Raw genomic sequence first — 21,204 nt, forward strand, 5'->3', positions numbered from 1 at the left:
GAACTTCTTCACTTGCAATCATGTCACTCCACTTTACTTTGAATATTTGTCTATAGCACTTGACCTCAGAAGAATTTAATTTATTCTCTCTCTCAGTTGCCAGAGTCCAGGATTCACAACCACTAATGTGCCACACATTTTAGCATCATAGGAGGTGTGTGAGATAAATAATAAGACTGACAACACTGCAAGCAATCTGGCAATGCTGTGTTGTTCTACTTGTGTAGGCCACTGTGTTCATCACTCCCAGATACTCAGTCCAAGTTTCAGCTCAGTACTGTCATCATGTGACTGTTGAGAATGCCATTACTGAAGTTGTGTTTTTGATATGTGTTATGAAAATGGAATTCAGAGCAATGTTATGCCATCAAGTTTTGTGTTAAACTTGGGGAATCCAGGAGAGTGACCTTTTCAAAGTTGAAACAGGCCTATGGGGAACATTCCTTATCAAGAGCACAAGTTCTTCCCTGCCATAAATCATTTTTCGGAGGCCGAGAATATGTTGAAGATGATGAACCTAACTCAGGGACACCTTCAACTTAAAAAACTGACAAAAATGTTGAATGCATGTGTGCTCTTGTTAGATCAGACCAATGTTTAACAATAATGATGATGAGTGATCTGTTAAACTTAAACCCTTTCACTGTACATCAAATTCGGCGCATGCAAAAGGTTTTTGCCAAAAAACCTCACAACTGAGCAGAAGGACAACAGACGTGTGCATTGAGAGATAGCCAGTGACTCCAAATGGTTCAGTCATCTGATCATAGATGTTGAATGCTGAGTTGATCTGCTTTTCTGACAGTAGAGTTTCAAGCATAAAGAATTTGTTCTTCCAGGTCAAACTGTCAACAAAGTGTTTTACAAATATTTCCTTGAAAGGTCCAAGAAAAGGGTCGAATCAAGTGAGACTGGATATTGCAGGTATGTGGATGCTGCATCATGACAACACACCATTTCACATGGCCACTTCCATCACAGAATTTTTGCTTTCAAAAGGCATTCTTGTTGTTTCACAACTCCCCCCCCCCCCCCCCCCCCTACCAACCTGTGTTCACCTGATGTGAGTCCTGGTGACCTTTTACTTTTCATAAAATAGAAAGATGTCTCAAAAGGATTCATTTTGAAACTCTGGAAAACATTCAAAAGAAAACGAATGACATATTAAAGGCCCTAGACTGGTAATGCTCTGGTGTACAGCAGCCAAAGGGTGATAATATTGTTGTGTGAAAAAGATTAAAATAAAATAAAATCAGTCTCATTAATTTTCTCACACACCTCATATAATACTTTATAAGTTCTGAGGTTCCAATAATCACATCCATACTTAAACTTAAAATCTGTGAATTCAGTTAACATGATAAATGAGAATTTGTTTGATATTATGGTGAAATGAATGTAGTAAATGACATGCTGTCACTGCAGTACCCTACACCATTTGTCAATAAATTGTAATAACACAGCAGTTGTACCATTATGTAAAAGTTTGTCATTGTTATTAACATTATACCTTATTATTAGTATTGCATTATTCCCAACTATTGCTCTAAAAATCTGGCTGTAAAGTCATATCTGCATTTAATAATTTATAATGTATCCATAACATGTGAAATGTTCTACATCTGCACTAACCACTTACAATCAATTATACAAAATGACAGTAACAAGCGCATTATTTATTTTGCCGCCAACCAGTTTCAACCCACAGTGGAGTCATCTTCAGGGCAATTTACACCATTTGGTCGCACAGGCAGGGTGATGACTGCAGCGAGCGACCAAATGGTGTAAATTGCCCTGAAGATGACCCCATCGCAGGTTGAAAACGGTTGGCAGCAAAATAAATAATGCGATTGTGACTGTCATTTTGAATAATTGATTATAAGTAAATTCATCACTGTTTATCTCCATACAACTATGTTGTCTAAAAAAACACTTACAGCATGGATTCACAAAACATGGAATTAAAAAATAATGATAGTTACTTAGTAACAGGCCATACATAATTACTTTCTGAGTTTTGTTTACCTCTGTCAAGGTGTACAAGAGTACTTTGAGAAGTTCACAGAATCACCACCAGATGTCACCACTAGTGCAAGAAGGTTCCCACATAATAATAGATCATTATATATGAGCAAACACATGCCACATCAGTGCTCTGGGTGGAGATCTGTGATTCAGATGTCTCTCTGTTGTTGTTCCCATGTAGTGGTTTGTAAAGATTTGAGCAGTGATTAAGTACATTGTAGACATGTATGAAAGCAGAGGAAAGTCACACCCATTTTCAGGACACACTGAAGGACTCTGCTCCTATATATTCAACTGTTGATTTGTGGACGTATGTGTACAAATTTTGTCAGGACAGCTTAGAGATGATCTGCACAGTGGTTGGCCAAGATGTGCAGCTACCCCAGATATTATTGCACAAGTGCATATAATGGTCATTGACAATTTCCAACTGAAATTGTGAGAAATTACTGAAGCTGTAAGGCTCTCACCTGAATGGACATATAATGTTTTAACAGTGCAGTTGATATGAGAAAATCATCTGCTAAATGGATACCACAACCCTTAATGCAGCATCAGAAACACATCAAAATGGAAATGTTGGAACAGTGTTTGACCTGTTTTCAGAGCAACCAACAATATTTTTTGTGTCAGTTTCTCACTAGAGATGAAAATTGGGTCAACTAGTACACCCCACAGACAAAACAACAGCCAAAGTAGTGGAAACATTTTGATTCACCTCCAGCAAAGGCAATATGCTTGGCCAGAAAGATCATGGTGTCAATTTTCTGGGATGCAAAAAGGATTCTGCTGATAGCTTGTCTTCCCACTGGTCAGACAATTGCAGGATAATACTATATTAATCTCCTGGACAAACTACAGCAAAAGATACATGGAAAAAGGTCAGGTTTGGTAAATTCATCTTTCATCAAGACAAGTGCACCCACACACAAGTGTCATTCCATGGCAAAAATGTGGGAACTAAGATAAAATTTGTTCCAGAACCCATGTTATTCATCTGATTTGCTTCATCAGACTTTGATCTCTTCCCCAAAATCAGAATTTTCCTCAGTGGGCATAGATTCCCTTCCAACAAAGAACTGACAGCAGAAGCTGACAGGTATTTTGCAGGCCTGGAGGAATCTAATTTTTGAGATGAGATCAAGGCATTCAAACTTTGCTGGACCAAGTTTGTTAGTGTACAGGGAGATTACATTGAAAAGTAAAAAAAAAAAAAAAAAAATCCACTGTTACAAGAACTTTTAGAACTACCCTTGTACATCAACTTGATCAACTTTTTTGAAAATGAAATATTAAGAGTGATTGAATGAATGAGTTTTATACAAGTATTTATTAAAGGTTTTTGTGAACAAGCATTTTTTTCTAATTAAGGTAGCAACAGACCTCATCCAACAAGAAACTGAGATTCTATATTTCAAGAACATGTTGCAGTATTACTTCTTCTCTGCCCAATTTGATTGTCGAATTTTCATACAAAAAGAGGATTTATAATTCATTGAGCTTGTGCTCAGACTCAGCTGTAACTGTGGTTATGAAATACTTTACAAAAGTAGGAGAACTTTTTCTTAAAATTGTTAGAATTTATTGCTTTCAATTGTTATAAATTATCTTAAACCACATTTCATGAGTCATTAATACAATCCTGGAAGCTGAAATAAGAACACCGTGAATTCATTGTCCCAGGAAGGGGAAACTTTATTGACACATTCCTGGGGTCAGATACAGCACATGATCACACTGACAGAACCACAGGCACATAGACAGAGGCAACAGAGCATGCACAATGTCGGCACTAGTACAGTGTATATCCACCTTTCGCGGCAATGCAGGCTGCTATTCTCCCATGGAGACGATTGTAGAGATGCTGGATATAGTCCTGTGGAACGGCTTGCCATGCCATTTCCACCTGGCGCCTCAGTTGGACCAGCGTTCGTGCTGGACGTGCAGACCGCGTGAGACAACGCTTCATCCAGTCCCAAACATGCTCAATGGGGGACAGATCTGGAGATCTTGCTGGCCAGGGTAGTTGACTTACACCTTCTAGAGCACGTTGGGTGGCACGGGATACATGCGGACATGCATTGTCCTGTTGGAACAGCAAGTTCCATTGCCGGTCTAGGAATGGTAGAACGATGGGTTCGATGACGGTTTGGATGTACCGTGCGCTATTCAGTGTCCCCTCGACGATCACCAGTGGTGTACGGCCAGTGTAGGAGATCGCTCCCCACACCATGATGCCGGGTGTTGGCCCTGTGTGCCTCAGTCGTATGCAGTCCTGATTGTGGCGCTCACCTGCACGGCGCCAAACACGCATACGACCATCATTGGCACCAAGGCAGAAGCGACTCTCATCGCTGAAGACGACACATCTCCATTCGTCCCTCCATTCACGCCTGTCGCGACACCACTGGAGGCGGGCTGCACGATGTTGGGGCGTGAGCGGAAGACGGCCTAACGGTGTGCGGGACCGTAGCCCAGCTTCATGGAGACGGTTGCAAATGGTCCTCGCCGATACCCCAGGAGCAACAGTGTCCCTAATTTGCTGGGAAGTGGCGGTGCGGTCCCCTACGGCACTGCGTAGGATCCTACGGTCTTGGCGTGCATCCGTGCATCGCTGCGGTCCGGTCCCAGGTCGACGGGCACGTGCACCTTCCGCCGACCACTGGCGACAACATCGATGTACTATGGAGACCTCACGCCCCACGTGTTGAGCAATTCGGCGGTACGTCCACCCGGCCTCCCGCATGCCCACTATATGCCCTCGCTGAAAGTCCGTCAACTGCACATACAGTTCACGTCCACGCTGTCGCGGCATGCTACCAGTGTTAAAGACTGCGATGGAGCTCCGTATGCCATGGCAAACTGGCTGACACTGACGGCGGCGGTGCACAAATGCTGCGCAGCTAGCGCCATTCGACGGCCAACACCGCGGTTCCTGGTGTGTCCGCTGTGCCGTGCGTGTGATCATTGCTTTTACAGCCCTCTCGCAGTGTCCGGAGCAAGTATGGTGGGTCTGACACACCGGTGTCAATGTGTTCTTTTTTCCATATCCAGGAGTGTATGTATCATTTAAAATTTTGCTTCGTAATACTAAGTAAAACTATATATATATATATATATATATATATATATATATATATATATATATATATATATATATATATATATATATATATTACCACTCTATATATATTACCATCACGAAAAATTGAGCTCACAAGCCGTGGGTAAACAGTCTCAGTCATTCCCCAAATTGGATGCTGCAGGTTGTTACATGACCCATTATATGTTCTGTAGATGGCAGACACATTGCAAGTTGGACTTTGTGGAATATGGGATGGATCTGCTGGTACCTGAATATCAATGAGAAGATCACCCACTTTGTCTCGGGATATGTTAAACCTGTGAAAAAACAAAAAATTTTCTGTGACAAATAATATCTGTAATATCCTCAGAATCTAAGGCAAAAGATGCAACTAACGGTTTCTGTATTACAGTACCTAATGACCAAGTAAATTTCAGTATCCACTTTGAGATTTGCCTGCACCAGCTAAATGGAAACTATCAAACTGGGAGGAAAGTCTAACATTAATAATATTTATTGAATGTCAGAACCACCTCTTATTTTCTGTAACATAATAGGTTTTAAGGTGGATGGTTTTCATGAGTTAGTCGCACCAAGCCTGATACAAAAGTAGTGCTCAGACTAATTATTTTCACACCTTTCCAAAATGTTTTTTAAGCGACTGAGATGTCTCAGTAACAGCAGACCAGAATACCACAATTCAGACAACTGACTGCTATTAAAATATTAATTAATTAAAAGATAAAAATACACCAATAATTTTCAAAACACTTTGCCTTCACAAAATCTGATTATAGACTTCTACTCTCCTCAACAAATGCAGTTATTTGGTACACATAACAACTAGATTCTTTTCATCCTTTGTTTTGGGAGTGTTGTAGTCAGGACCTGTTCTAGAACATTTTTCAGCACAGGCACCCACACTTTCCCCGCTTTCCCCTTGCACATTCCCATTGATGTAATTTATCACTACACAGACAATATGCACAGTATCCAAGCCTTGCATTTGGGTGCCATGGGTGCTGTGATCAGCCATACTAATTGTACTATGCTCTGTACAGAAATATTACAATTGTGGCACTCCTGGCACCCATCTCAGCTTGGTGCCCCAAGCGACAGCTTGTGTCGCTTGGGCCTAAAACCAGTCCTGTTTGTTGTAATTCTTTTCATGTGTTGTGACCTGCTTTCCTAATATCATATCAGTTCAGTAAACATAGTTATTATGGCACCATGTCACGGATTGCACGGTCCCCCCCGCCGGAGGTTCAAGTCCTCCCTTGGGCATGAGTGAGTGTGTTGTTCTTACCATAAGTAGTGTGTAAGTGTAGGGACTGATGACCTTAGCAGTTTGGTTCCATAGGAATTCACACACATTTTCTAATAATATTTACACATTAAAAGTATGGCAGTCTGTGATAGAATCTGATTTTTATTATGGTGCACTTCATCTTGCAACAAATTGACCTTCAGCTCGATTTAAAATTTGAATTAAAAGACATGTTGTTATTATGATGTATGGTTTGGCTGATGCCATAAGAATGATGTCATGCACCATTGTTACAAAACTAGCTGTCTCACTTGAAGCTGGGCAGAGTGATTGGCTGTTAGTCTGACAGTGATAGCAATGAACAAATGATGTGTATCACTCGAGCTGGAACTCTATTTTAGCTTTAAATAATTATGTAGTGCCAACAATGGTGGCGTCCACACTGGTCTGATTCAGGCATATGTATTTGTTTTTGCTGGATGCTATTGCAATAAAGAAAAAGGCAGAATTATCAGTGGTCAAACAATGGAGTCCCCCAAAGTTTCGTACTGGGTTCAATCCTGTTTTTACTACATTTAATTGATTTTGATACAAACAGTAGTAAAAGGAAACAACACCAGTTTGCAGATGACATGAACATCTTAATTACAAAAAGTATTAGAGAAACATTTGAAAAAAGAACATTAAATTTCCTAGAAATAACATAGCAGTGTAGTTTTTATGCAAACAGTTTCATTATAAACCTGAAAAAAAAAACTGTTGCAGTGGACATATTAACCACCTACAATAGGTCCCCAAGTTATACTCATACTGAAATAAATGGACATGCAATTAGCAAAATAGAAAGAATGAAATTTCTCTGTGCATGGATATGATAGAACTTAAAATGGGATGGACGTAAAATGAAAATTGAGCAAAACATCTTTCATAATACAAATACTAAGAAACTCTACATCATATGATGATCTCAGGGCTACATATTTTACCTATGCTCACTCAGTACTGAAATATGGTGTAGTATTTTCGGGAAAGTGTGCAGTATGTTTGAAATCATTATGATTACAGAAAAAGATAATTAGACTAATGGATGTGGTAGACCAAGAGCTTCATGCAGGCAGACATTTAGGAAAAATAAAATTCTACTGTGTATACATAGTTACATACTGTGAAATGTAATTATTATAAAAGAAAAATCCATGTATTGCCTGCAATGAATCTATACACAGCTCCTACACAAGAAAAATAAATGAAGTACATTTACAACAGACAAATACTGCACGATTACAAAAAGGCATACTCTATGCTCCTAGCATCAGCGTGTACAACACTTTAGCCACATCTGTGAGAACACGAATGGACAGGAACAGTTTCAAGTCAACCATGAATAATGACTTGGTCAAGCACTGGTTCTATATAATGAGGGTGTTTCTAAGAAAAAAACTTGTAGCAGCAATTAAAATTGTATTTGGAAAGTGTACTGATCAACATATACATCTATGCTTTGCAAGCAACCTCATGGTGTGTGGCAGAGGATATTTGTGAGCCAGTGTCTCTTCCATCTTTTCTATTCCAGCTGCATATGGTTTGTGCAAATAATTATTGCTGGTAAGGTTCCACGTGGGCTCGAATCTAAATTTTATCTCCATGGTCTTTTCATTAGCTATGCATAGGAGAAAGCAATATGTTGGTTGACTCTTCTAGGAATGTACACTCTTGGAACCTCTACAGTCAACCACATCATGACATAGAACACCTCTCTTGCAGTGTCTGCCACTGAAGTTGGCTGATCATCTCTGTGATGCGTTCGCACTAACTAAATGAATATGTAATGTAATGTGGTATTCTTCTATGGGTCTTCTCTATTTCCTGTATCAATCCTACCCGGCACAAATCTCAAATTGATGAGAAATACTCAAGTTTTGGTCAAATGAATGTTGCATAAGTTACTTCCTTTGTTGATGCACTACTATTCCAGAGAATTCTTTCAGTGAATCTCAGTTTTGCATCTGCCTTACATGCAGTTAATTTAATGTGGTTGCTGCACATCAACTCACTCTGTAAGCATATCCTAGACATTTTATGGAAGTAATCACTTCCATTGATTGTTCTGTAATCGTTTAAACTTACAGTAAAGGGTCTTCTTGTCTATGTATGCACAGTACATTTAATTTTTTTATGTTGAGAGTCAATTGTCACTATGTGTACTAAGCATTGATCCTGTCCAAGTTTTCCTGTATTTCGCTGTAATTTTATATAGCATTTTATAGCATTCTGTATACAACAGTATCAGCTACAGAAATGCTGATGGACCTTCTATTTCTTCTATATGTTTTGTGAAAAATAATGGACCTATAACACTGTGTTGGGATACACCTAAAGTAACTTATATGTTTGATGACTTGTTCCACTTCATTGCAATTTATCATGTAAATGATCCGTGGGACATGATGCCAACTAACTAACTCTCCATTGAGAATGACATTCTGTTCTGCTTGATAGAAACTGTTCAGTCAAATCATGCAGTTGGTCCGGCAACCCGCTTGCTCATATTTTGTTCCTTAAGCAGCAGTGTGGAATTGTATCAAATGCCTTCTGAAAGTCAAGGAACATGGAATTCAACTAGGCACCTGTATCTACCACCTTCTCATGGACGAACAGGGAAAGCTGGGTTTCGTACAATTGTTGTTTCTGGAATCAGTGTTGATATCTACAGAGGAAATTTTTGGTCTCCAGAAACATCATACTACATAACATAAAACATATTCCAAAATTCTATAATATACTGGCATCATAGATATAGGCCTATACTTCCATTCATCTCTTCAATGATCTTTCTTGAAAATGAGAATGCTTTGTGCTTTTTTACAACAATTAGGAATGCTTTGTTCCTCTAGGGACCTACAGTACACAGCTGCTAGAAGTGGGGTAAATTCTTTCATGTATTCTGTGTAGAATTGAACTGGTATTCCATCAAGTTCAGTGGCCTTTCCTCTGCTAGTCAATTTCAGTTGCTTTTCTATCTCTTACCCCTTTTCTATTATTTTGATATTTGTCATGTTGTTGTTTGTGTGACAGATCAAAAAAATATTGTGTAATATTACTTCTTGAAAATTGTGTGTGTAAAAGATCAAGAAATGTATATAGTGGCTAAAAATGGTCCAATTTATTTTGAACACTTTGCAGTTGTAGAGTTACAGGATCAATTAATAAACACATAATGCTATCCCAGGTTTTGGAACTAATAGTTCCTCCCATAGATAAGAGAATGGGATAGGTTGAGGAAGTTTAAGGACAAATACCTAGATCCCAGGATGAGACAGGCTGTCTGCACACATACATCCACAGTCCTGATGTTTCACCTCTGGAAGGTAAGTACTGGCAGCAATTCTGGCTCTTTTTTTAATAGTTTTCTCGAGTGAACACTACTTTAGATAGGGTGTCCTACTTACCTTGCCCACCCCAGATAACTTTTTGTCTAGAAGCAAAATAAAACGTGTATGAAGCCAAATTTGTCAAGCTACCATCTGACCTTAACCAGAATGACTGGCTCATCCACTTGCAGGAGTGGCCAGAAAATAAGTGGAAATACAAGGACAATGCACATCAGTCATTCAATCAGCTGTCTCAAATTGGAGCTCATCCACTTGCTGGAGCTGACAGTAAGCAAATGGAAATAAAAAAAAAAAAAAAAAAGCTGTGCACTGATCATCCAGTCAGCCATCACCTGTTGCAGATTTGTATGAGTACATTGTACACAATTAGGAAAGGGTAGAAATATTACTCACCTATGTAGAATGTAAGTTAGCAGAACAGTAACTGCAACAAAGTTTTCTTATTTACATTACAGATACAAGCAGTATGCCTAGTCTTGTACCTTTAAATAATATGTTGTGTATATTCTCCATAAATGAGTAGCAATTGCTAATATCTCTTCATTGGTGTACCTCATACTCAACACAAACCTTCAACTGAAGTGACTAATTGGAAGTCCAGTGTGCAGTTTCCTTTCTTTTTTTTTTTTTTTTTTTTTTTTTTTTTTTTTTTGTCAACCTCAACACTGCACTGTCCACAAACATCATTGTACATTGATAGGTGGTGCTATACACTAGATTATTGGAGTGGATTGCTGCTAGGTGGTGCTGTACACAAGAGTACTGGAGGGGAATGTGAAGATTTCCTCATTCAAGCACTAGTCAGCGTATGAGAAGCTCAGAACAGTACATGAATGGTGAGCTTACAGGCATGTGCTTAATCTGTGGAATAGCTGAGCGCAATGGATGAGCTGCTGGACACATATGTCAAGAACATTTTCCAGAGAGATGTCAACTTTGCCACAGTTTGTTTACACATCTGCATCAAAATTTGAGGGAGTACGGGTCATTCAGAAGTGATAGGGCTAGTGAGGGCAGCCCACAATTGGCACGTTTGATCGCTAGGGAAGAAAGTGTGTTGGATGCAGTGTAGACCAGTCTAAGCAGTAGCATACTTGGCATTGCCTCGGACTTAAGAATGTGCTGTAGCAGTATCCAGCATGTTTTGAATGCCGAGTCCTTACACTCCTTTCATCTCCTAAGGGTGCAGTTATTGCATCCTGACGATCATTCTGCATGGATGCATTTTTTGCAGTGGTTTCTGCAACAAAGTGGCCAAGATGTGAATTTCCCAGCTTATGTGTTGTCCACTGATGAGGCCACATTCACTAGGGGTAGCATACACAATCACCACAGTGAGCACTTATGGGGACCAGGAAATCCCCCAAGGTGTATGGCACAATGTCGTTTAATGTCACTTTACACTTAATGTGTAGGTGTCTTTGGTCAGTGACTGCATAGTCAGGTTGTACCTTTTACAATCCCACTTGACTGCCATGCAAATTGTCGTCAGTTTATGAAATGTGAACTTTAACAGCGAGGAAGATATTTTCAAGTATGTTTTATATTGTGAAGTGATGTTGCAACAAAAGTAATAAAAAAGAAGTGTAACTTAAATTCGGAGTGCTGATTACTTTTTTACATCACCATTGTCTTAACTTGCAAAAGTTTAATCTTCGAGAATGGTTTATGAAACACATCTACAAAACTTTTGAATATTGCAGAATAACACCTAGGCCTCTTTGCATCTGAGTTTGGAATCATCACTACCTAGATTTTCGACGATTGAGCCATGAGTTCACAATGAGATCAGCATGGGAAACACGAAAAGATGAGTGCCTAGTTTATCCATTATTTCAAGAAATGACTTTATTAACTGTGCTCTAATGATACCTGCCACATAATATAACTTTGTTGTTGCCCGAAAATGCAATATTTAGCAGCGTGAGCAACACTACAATCGTAATTAATTTTTGACCTTTGTTGTGGTAGGGTTGTTAGAAGTTGCTACAGTTGAAGAAGCTCCTGGTGAATTTGAGCATCTCTGGCAAACAGTTCTCCATTAGTGTCAAGCATCTCCGGCAATCAGTTCTCCATTGGTGTCAAGCATGCATGGCATCTGATGGTGCAAACTTCTAGCATCTGTTGTAACAGGAGAGCTGTAATCAAGTCCAAAAAATTTGTCAAATGAATCACTCTCGTGTTTCCTTTCCAATCTTTGACCTCTGCTACAACTTACCCCTGGCACTTGTGGCCATGGGCTGCTATGAAATTCTCAATTGTTATGATGAGCCCCACCTCCACTAGAAGTTTGTCACAATGTTTCTGGGTCACTCTGTGTGTGTGTGTGTGTGTGTGTGTGTGTGTGTGTGTGTGTGTGTGTGTGTGTGTGTGTGCATGTGTGTGTAGATATATGATGCCAGTTGACGAATTAACTGACTGAGTAGTAGCAAATACAAAGTGTCAGAAGAGGATGATTTAATAAGCACTGAATGATCCACGATCATGATCTATGAGAGAGAGAGAGAGAGACAGATAGAGAGACTCACTTGTGCACCAGGAGGGTGGCCAATGCGGTGACATTGGCAAGGTCTTCTAGTGTGTCCATCACGTGTTGCTTCTCAGAATCAGAGGCCTCATTGGTGAGGTAGTGGTGGTACTCTGGTGTGGACGGTGGCACATGCAGGCGCTGGGACACCCACCGCTCATGGTCCTTCACCTTCTCTGCCAGCTTGGACCCCCTCTTCAGTCCACGCTGCACCACGTCCCACAGTTCAGAGTCACTCACATTCAGCTCACCTGTAATAACAAGCCTGCATCACCACTTCTTACCCAACACAGTGTATAAGCTGTGACATTGATAAAGAGCACCTTATCACAAAGGTGAGAAGTTTAACTTGGCCATAGCAAACAACAAATCACTGAGTCAGCGACTGTGGTGGCACAGTCATCGAGACACTGAGCTCATATTTGGAAGGATAGGAGGTCGTAATCCCATTCAGTTATCTGGGATTAGGTGCTCTTTAGTTACCCTAAGTTGTGCAAGGCAAAAACTGAGATGGTTCTCTTCAAACCGTCTAACACCAACTATATAATTTATTATTAAATGCGTGTACAACATAAATAATCTTTATATGTTTCTACATTTAGAGCTGGAGTACTGTAATTAATAAATTGGACTTCACAGTTATTTTTTTAACATATTAAGTCAACCAATGCACAATGGGGTAATATAGCATGCAGTGGCTGGGTGCATCATATAGCTCTACAATATCGAAGAAGTAAGCAGGGCCTTTTAACACAAAATGTAAAAATTGTAAGAGAAAACTTGAATTTTTAACATCTGAACCTGAATGGGAGGAAGATTTGACTAACTTGTGTGACAATAATAGACTAGATGATGTGGCTGCAGAGTCAAAACAAGAAGTTTGTTTAGTTTGTGATAAATATGAAAAAGGCTGAAGCTTCATACAGGTCTATATCTTGCTTGTACTGGAGCCATTGAGAATGCGGTGGTTAGGATGGTGCACATACATTATTGCTCAAAATTATTTTGCAGTTGAACTTGTAGGTTGTTAGGCATGTTTATCTATACACAGACTCAAAACAACTGGTTATTCAGACAGAAGACTGCTTGATGTTGATGCAGTTACATGTATTGATTTCTGAGTGCAGGTAATCGTGGACATCAGCCATAAGCAGTGTTTCCAAGAGGTTCATAAGCATTTTGCAGGTTAGGAAGACTATTACAAACCTAACTACAAAAAGCAAATCTAATTCTAATATTTTTATTTACTTACACTAGCGCCTAAATCTAAAGAATATTCAGTAGATTTCAAACAAGCTGTCTTAACAACACTGATTCAAGGACAAACTCAGACCTTCATTGCAGTGTTTGGCTTCTCAGAACACCTAGTGAATGTCTAGGTAATAAGTGGTGACCTACAGGTAAAACATGGCTTGAAGGTCTATGTTTCAACAGTTAAATGTCACTTAATAGCTATAGATCTAAATGCCAGGTGACCTTCTCAAAATCCTATGATAATTACAGAAAATAGGAAGGCAAGACTACGATTTGCTAAGAAGTACTCATCGAGGACCACTCCAGACTGATCAAAAATTCTGTGGAGTGATGAAATCAAGTTTAATCTCTTCTCCTCAGATGGGGTACAGCACGTTCGATGGCCAAAAAATAAAAAGAATGACAGAAAGTACCAAGTGCCCACCATGAAGCATGGAGGAGAAATTACCATGGTGTAGAGCTGTTTCTCACCAAGTGGTGTAGGTCCTGTCATAAAAATTCGCAGGGTAATGGATAGTCTGAAGTATGATAAAATATCAACAGACCATATGATACCTCACGGAAGATAAAATGTGCATCACAACTGGCAATTCCAACATAACAAAAAGCACATTTCTGGCCATGTGAAAAAAGTTCTGAAGAAGCATAAAGCAAAGGTATTCAAATGGCTAAGCCTAAGTACATACTTCCACAAAAAGGTCCTGTTCATTTTTCTGTAGGACTAACAGTTTGCACATAGTGAGTGAGAGAATATGAAAATCTCGCATGTGGTATTTGAAGACATTACAGACTGCATAAAACTCAGCAGTAGAGGTAGCTGAGTCACCATGTATACGTCCTATTTTAGGTAAGGAGATGCAAAACTGCTGGAAAGAATACTGGATAAATATCTGAGAAGGTTAAAATTTCAGGCAGGTAGATGGAAATGCAGGGAACAATAAGGTACCTTACCTGTATAGCAAGCGAATAACCCTTCTCCACTAATGTTTTCAGTTAAGAGAGTGAGTTACGGAGACATATTAAAAATTATATAGAAAAAATGTTTGCAGGAGTCAGTTCCAAAAGTTGACAAAACTGCACTATCGCCAAATGTTTTGGCTGCACCTGTTTGAAGAACTTTGGTACGTGAACTTACTTGGCTGTCTGACTACCGCTACCTGACAGTTTTTCCTTCTGTGTGGCCGCCACATTTGCTGGAATTCTTGTCACATTTTTCAAGCTCAAATCACACTGGAACACACTAAAGTGGTGCATAGCCTAAATCGTGAATTGGAAATTCATCAGACTAGCGTTTCCCGAAATTTTAAAGTCCCTCAGGAACTTCACAGCAATGATTTCTAGAAGCCAGTGGCTGTTCCAGCAAATACAGAGGCACCAGCTGCTTTGCTCAACTATCGTTCTCTGACAGGTCAACCTCACGATTAACCGACACAACATACATTGTTGGAATGAGGAAAAGCCATATTGGTTACAGCAGGTTGAACATCAGCTTCTGTGGAATATGAATATCTGGTGTGGAATAATTGGGGACAAATTCATTTGTTCATTCTTTATCGATGGCACCTTCAACGGTGATTAAGTAACAAACTTCCTTGGAGGACGACCTTCCAGTACTGCTTTCAGCTTGAGACAAACATTGTGTTTTCAGCATGATGGTTGTCCAGTACATTATTCTGTAGCAGCATGGGAGGCATTAGATGCCTTGTACAATCGTCAGTGAATCGGAAGAGGTGGTCCAGTATCTTAGCCTGCTACATCGCCAGACCTTACTTCTCCCTGACTTTTGTTTATGGGGTTACTTGAAGAGTGAAGTTTATAACAACGTGCCATAACATGATTCAATGTATCACCAATGGATGCTAGCAGATTACATTGTAAACACTTCTCAGTTGTCTCGCATCATTCCATGTGGAGATAAATAAGTGCATCGAAGTGGGCTGCTACATTTTTGAGCTCTTACTGTGAAATAAGTGTTACAAACAAGTATCCCTTTGGTGGGAAATGAGCGAACACTCCTCAAAAAAGCTTTTTTCACAATCACTGAACACGTCTGGATTTTTTAAAATCCAGTATGTTCTTTTCTAGATAAAACTGTTTTGGAACTCAACTGTGTAATTCGTCAATTACAGTGTCATCTATCGTGCAACGACAAAAGTATCTAGACTAAAAATGGGATGTTCATATGTAAGATTTCAATCTCGCCCCCGCCCCACCCCCTGGGGGCGAGGCAGAGCGGCAGGGGGAGGGGATCAACATTGGTATCGCCGGATAGTATTTTTAAAAATATCAAACACGTATGTATCTAAAATATGTTCAAATGTGTGTGAAATCTTATGGCACTTAACTGCTAAGGTCATCAGTCCCTAAGCTTACACACTACTTAACCTAAATTATCCTAAGGACAAACACACACACCCATGCCCGAGGGAGGACTCGAACCTCCTCTGGGATCAGCCGCACAGCCCATGACTGCAGCAGCTTAGACCGCTTTTCTTTTTTTTTTTTCTTTTTTTTTTTTAATCTCATCTTGTTCTATATTGTTCGTTGATTTTATTCGTGGCAGACGTCCGATGACACTCATTCAGGTTGTTCGTTGATCCGTTCACTCAGTTTTTTTATTACAGAGGGTAGCTGACCGAACACGCTTTCTTTTTTTTAATCTCATTTTGTTCGCTTTTGTTCGTTGCATCTGCTCGGGGCGGACGTCGTAAGACATCCGTTTAAGTTCGTTATTGATCGATTAACTCAGTTTTTTTATTACAGGGGGCAGCTAACCCTCTGACCGAATACGCTGAGCTACCATGCCCGCGCGGCCGTATTTATCTGTTCTTTAATCTGATACATAGTTTTTTTTAAGATATTTCGTTGTTCCAAGACAAGAAAATTACCCCGTAATAAATTAGGGCAGTCCCAGTATTTAATAGTGCTTGTAAAGTTCGATGCACTATTCTTTTGGAAATACAACCATGTCCGTAGGAACAAACACCACAAACGATTTACAGCCATGTCAAATCATGAAATGTATCAGCAAATTGCGAAATAGTACCACAACAGCTATACAATTTGCTGGAAAGAAATGAAAATCTGTGCCGGATCAGGACCCGAACCCGTATTTCCCGCTTCACGCGAGCGCTCACCTAAACCGCTTTGTCTGTCTGCGCATGTTGCACGGACACACCGCAAACTTGAATATGTCCAAGTGTCTGTTTCCCGTAGTGCTCGCACAGTTATGTGACTCCTGCACAGGGATAGACTTACTTAGTTTCCTCGTCAGATCGCCTTCGCTTTGAGATGAAATACGTTAGTGCAGTGTCTGTATTTGATAGTATCTGTAAGATTTGATGCAATGTTCCTTCAGACATGCACGCATGCATGAAAACAAAATACACTCATGCTCATAAATTAAGGATAATGCTGATACATGGTGAAACAACGCTTTGGTGGGCGGTTTGTGGGTTTAAATCACCTCAGGGTATGACCCTGCAGTGCATTTGACCTGCGGTCGTCGCACGGTGGCGCTGGCAGCAGTTGGTTGGTTGGTTGGTTTGGGGAAGGAGACCAGACAGCGTGGTCATCGGTCTCATCGGATTAGGGAAGGATGGGGAAGGAAGTCGGCCGTGCCATTTCAGAGGAACCATCCCGGCATTTGCCTGGAGTGATTTAGGGAAATCACGGAAAACCTAAATCAGGACGTCCGGACGCGGGATTGAACCGTCGTCCTCCCGAATGCGAGTCCAGCACCTCGCTCGGTGCTGGCAGCAGTCCACATACGCAGAGGTGTGTTGGTGCATTTCAGAGTACGGTGCAGCGAGTAAGTGTGCAGACGTTTTCAGACTTGCTAATGGTGACCGTGTGTTGAAAATGGCTCAAAGAACAGATATTGATGACGTTATGAGGGGTAGAATACTAGGGCGACTGGAGGCTGGTCGAACATAGCAGGTCGTTGCACGGGACCTCCGTGTGCCACAAAGTGTGATCTCACGATTATGGCAACGATTCCAGCAGACAGGAAACGTGTCCAGGCGCTACAGTACGGGACGTCCACAGTGTACAACACCACAAGAAGACCGATATCTCATCATCAGTGCCCGCAGACGGCCACGGAGTACTGCAGGTAGCCTTGTGCGGGACCTTACCGCAGCCACTGGAAGAGTTGTCTCCAGACACACAGTATACAGACATGGTTTATTCACCAGGCGACCTGGGGGGTGCATTCCACAGGAAACAGTGGCGTTTTGTAGCACATGTGTTTCGGGACTGTTTTCTCAACTTATCGCCAATACCGTGGACTTACAGATCTGTGTCGTGTGTGTTCCCTGTTTGCCTTTACTGTTAGCGCTAGCTTTGTGTAGTGCCACGTTGTGTGGCACCACATTCTGCAGTTATTCTTAATTTATGAGCATGAGTGTAAGTCCGTTCCTGTGCGGGGATCACATAATTGTGCGAGCGCTATGGAAAGGAGACACTGAAACATATGGAAGTTTGGATGGGTCCGTGGCGTCCCAGTGCATCACAAATTTTCATTTGTCTCCAGTAAATTGTATAGCTGTATGGTACTGTATTTGCAGTTTGCGAATACATTCCGCCAGCCTGTTTACTTTCTTACTGTCTCGGGTGCCTGCAACGTGTCACGGTGCACAGTGGTCATAATTTATTTAACTAGTCGGTCTGAATCTCGCGTACATATCACGAGTCTAAATTAAATTAATGTGCGCACGAACACATATAGACAGCCATTTTTCCCACAAAGTCGATAATACTGGTGCGGAAGACCCTCCACCAGCAACGGAATTACAGCTTGTGGATGTATTACCGAAGTACAAACAAATAAATAATAGTACGCAGCGCTTGTTCAGCAACTTATTAGTTCTGTAAGCAATCTAGGTAATTAAGAAAAGTTCTAAGCGTTAATAACTTGCTGCACTTGTCGCTTCATCACACTGCACACTCGATAGAGATAACGCTGACATGACGCACGTAACTCACCAGATTTCCTACTTTTACTTATTTTTAAAACTACGTATCTTGACTCGTTAATTATCACTATCTATTATTTCCTTGTTATCGTACTTAAATGGTTCCACGTTCTGATACCAGCGTTGCCTGAATAATTAGCGTAAATTGGTTGTAAACCGTGCGACTCGTGAGGTGTCCGAGAAGAACAGGAAAACACACAGGCCTGCAACCCCGACTGTTAAATCGCGTTCGCGGTTTGGCGTCGTATTTGAGAACAGAAATAAAAGAGCAAGGGGGACTGTTGGCGGTGCCAAAGTTCACTTGTGACATTGTGAAAGTAGGGCTGTTTTCGGCAATGTAAGAACCCAAGACACTGGAGGAGACTAAGACGGTTTGTTCAAAGAACAGCGTTTCAGAAAGCGTATTGCCGAGTGCTTCAATGTCAATCGTTCGTATTATATCTTTACACGACAGCCAACACCGTCAGCTATTGCCAGTGCTACACCTACGACAAAACCCATGATCTATACATCCAAATATATTGCCAAATTAGAGCGCTCCGCCACATTTTCCGCCTTATGTGAAAGCTAATCCCAGGAACTGATGTATACATCAATTCCAGAGGAACGTGAGGAACGTTTAAATACGAGGGTTGGAACTTAAATAGTGTCAACTATTTGTTCACAACCGATACAAAAGAGTTACATGTTTGCGACTGTTACTGTCCTTCAAACTAGTCACCAGCGTTGTGTAGAACCCGTTGCCAGCGATGTGGAAGGCGTAGTATACCGTTAGCAGAGCCTGTTCTGTTGATGGTGCGAATGGAACGGTCTACTGCCTGTCGAATCTCTGGAACAGTTCTGAAGCGAATGCCACGAAGTGGTTGCTTGAACTTCGGAATCAAATCAAAGTCACAAGGACTTAAGTCCGGAGAGTCGGGTGGATGGTCCAGTGCTTCCCAGTCCCATCGACCGAACAGAGCAGCCACAGGTTGCGCTGTATGTGCCCTCGCATTGTTGTGCAAAATGATGAGTGGTTTGCGCAGAAAGTGTTGCCGATTCTTTCGCAAAGCTGATCGCAGGTGAAGCTCCAAAAACGAACAGTAGCACTGTGCATTGACGGCCTGTTGTGGAGAAACGTAATGCGTTAGGATAACACCATGACAGTCGTACACGACAATCAGCATAACTTTAGACCGCTCCAATCGCACCATCAACAGAACAGGCTCTATTAACGGTATACTACGCCTTCCACATCGCTGGCAACGGGTTCTACACAACGCTGGTGACTACTTTGCAGGACAGTAACAGGTGCAAACATGTAACCCTTTTGTATCGGTTGTGAATAAGCAGTTCCAGCCCTCGTATATACAATGGCTATCCTGGAAGTAACAGACTTTTTGAAATAAAAATAACACTATGGAAAAACCAAATTTTATTACATACATTTTGAAGGTACACTCTTAAGCTAATCTCTTACGTAATCGCCAAACTGAGACACTTCTCATACTGTGGCAATTTTTTTTCCAAATGGTCTTTGTAGAAATCTGCCACCTGTGATTTCTACTGCTCGTTTATACCGGCATGCAGTTTGGCCTCAGTATCAAAGTGTTCTGTAGAGAGCCATATCTTCATTGCTGGGTCGCCACCAAATCCGGGCTGTATGGTGGATGACAAACACATCCCATACAAAACCCCATAGGAGCTCTCGGCTACGATTGGCCATGTGCATTGTCGTAAAAAAACAAAACTTTTGCGCTAAGTTTTCCCCGACGCTAGTTTTGTATCGCTCGTTTTAACTTTTTCAGTGACTGACAACACCTCTCTGATTTAATTGTTGTGCCACATTCAAGGAGTTGTAAACCACAGCAGCCATAATCGTTCTTGCAGACAGCATTTGCAAACACTTCCTCGGTTTCCCGGCAGATTTTGTGTGTCCCTATTCCATCGACTGCCTTTTTGTTTCACAACTGTCACGCTTCACCCTAGTCTCGTCCCCAGTTACGATACGATCGATAACTTTGTTGCCATTTTCCTCGCAATCTTCGAGGAAGGTCGATGCTGCAGCTAGTCTCTGTTTTTTGTGGTCTTCCATCAGGATTTTGGTAACCCTTCTAGAACAAAATTTGTCGTAACCGAATTTCTCCGCCACAATTTCATGCACCAAACTCCGTGAAATTTGGGGAAGATGTTGTAGGAGTTCCATAATCGTGAAATGACAATTTTCACGAATTTTTGTCGTAGAATTTCATCATTAGCTCGTCAGTCACAAGGGTAGGCCTGCCACTGCGGTTCTCATCCTGAACACTGTGTAAGGTGGCAGAATAAATGGTCAGATTCACACCTTACATGAGACCTTTACAAATCGCAATGAGAAGGTGAAGATGACACCTAACGTAAATCGACAGTTATGAGAACATTTGCCTATCAATATGTAATGCAAAAAGGGACGACAGTCAATCAACGGTAATTAACACACCATTCCTATACAATCCATGTTTTTGAGCGGAAGATAGAACAGGCAGAGCGAGTCGAGTCGTTTTTAGTTTTGAAAAGGCAGCACTACAACGGCATAGCGAAGCCGCGCTGTGGGAATTACGCCGGAAACCACTTAAAGGGGTGGCAGGAAGGAGGGCAGTGACCCCGGACCAGATGATTCAAGCCAGAGTACCGCCTGTAGCGTGGCATCTGCTCAAAGG

The 21,204-nt window shown here is 41.0% G+C and overlaps 1 protein-coding gene across 1 annotated transcript in view; it reads right to left on the reverse strand.

Annotated features, from left to right (window-relative positions):
* The window catches only part of LOC126210520 (peroxidase-like), a 138,703-nt gene that overhangs the window by 54,560 nt on the left and 62,939 nt on the right, over window positions 1–21,204 (reverse strand). The window contains exons 3-4 of the mRNA XM_049939767.1: window positions 12,298–12,547; window positions 5,222–5,427 (exon numbers count right to left, since the gene is read on the reverse strand). Of these exons, the coding sequence (XP_049795724.1) occupies window positions 5,222–5,427; window positions 12,298–12,547 (456 nt within the window). The remainder of the gene's footprint in view (window positions 1–5,221; window positions 5,428–12,297; window positions 12,548–21,204) is intronic.

The sequence above is a fragment of the Schistocerca nitens genome, chromosome 10 (genome assembly GCF_023898315.1).
Source record: "Schistocerca nitens isolate TAMUIC-IGC-003100 chromosome 10, iqSchNite1.1, whole genome shotgun sequence".
Taxonomy (NCBI): Eukaryota; Metazoa; Arthropoda; class Insecta; order Orthoptera; family Acrididae; genus Schistocerca; species Schistocerca nitens.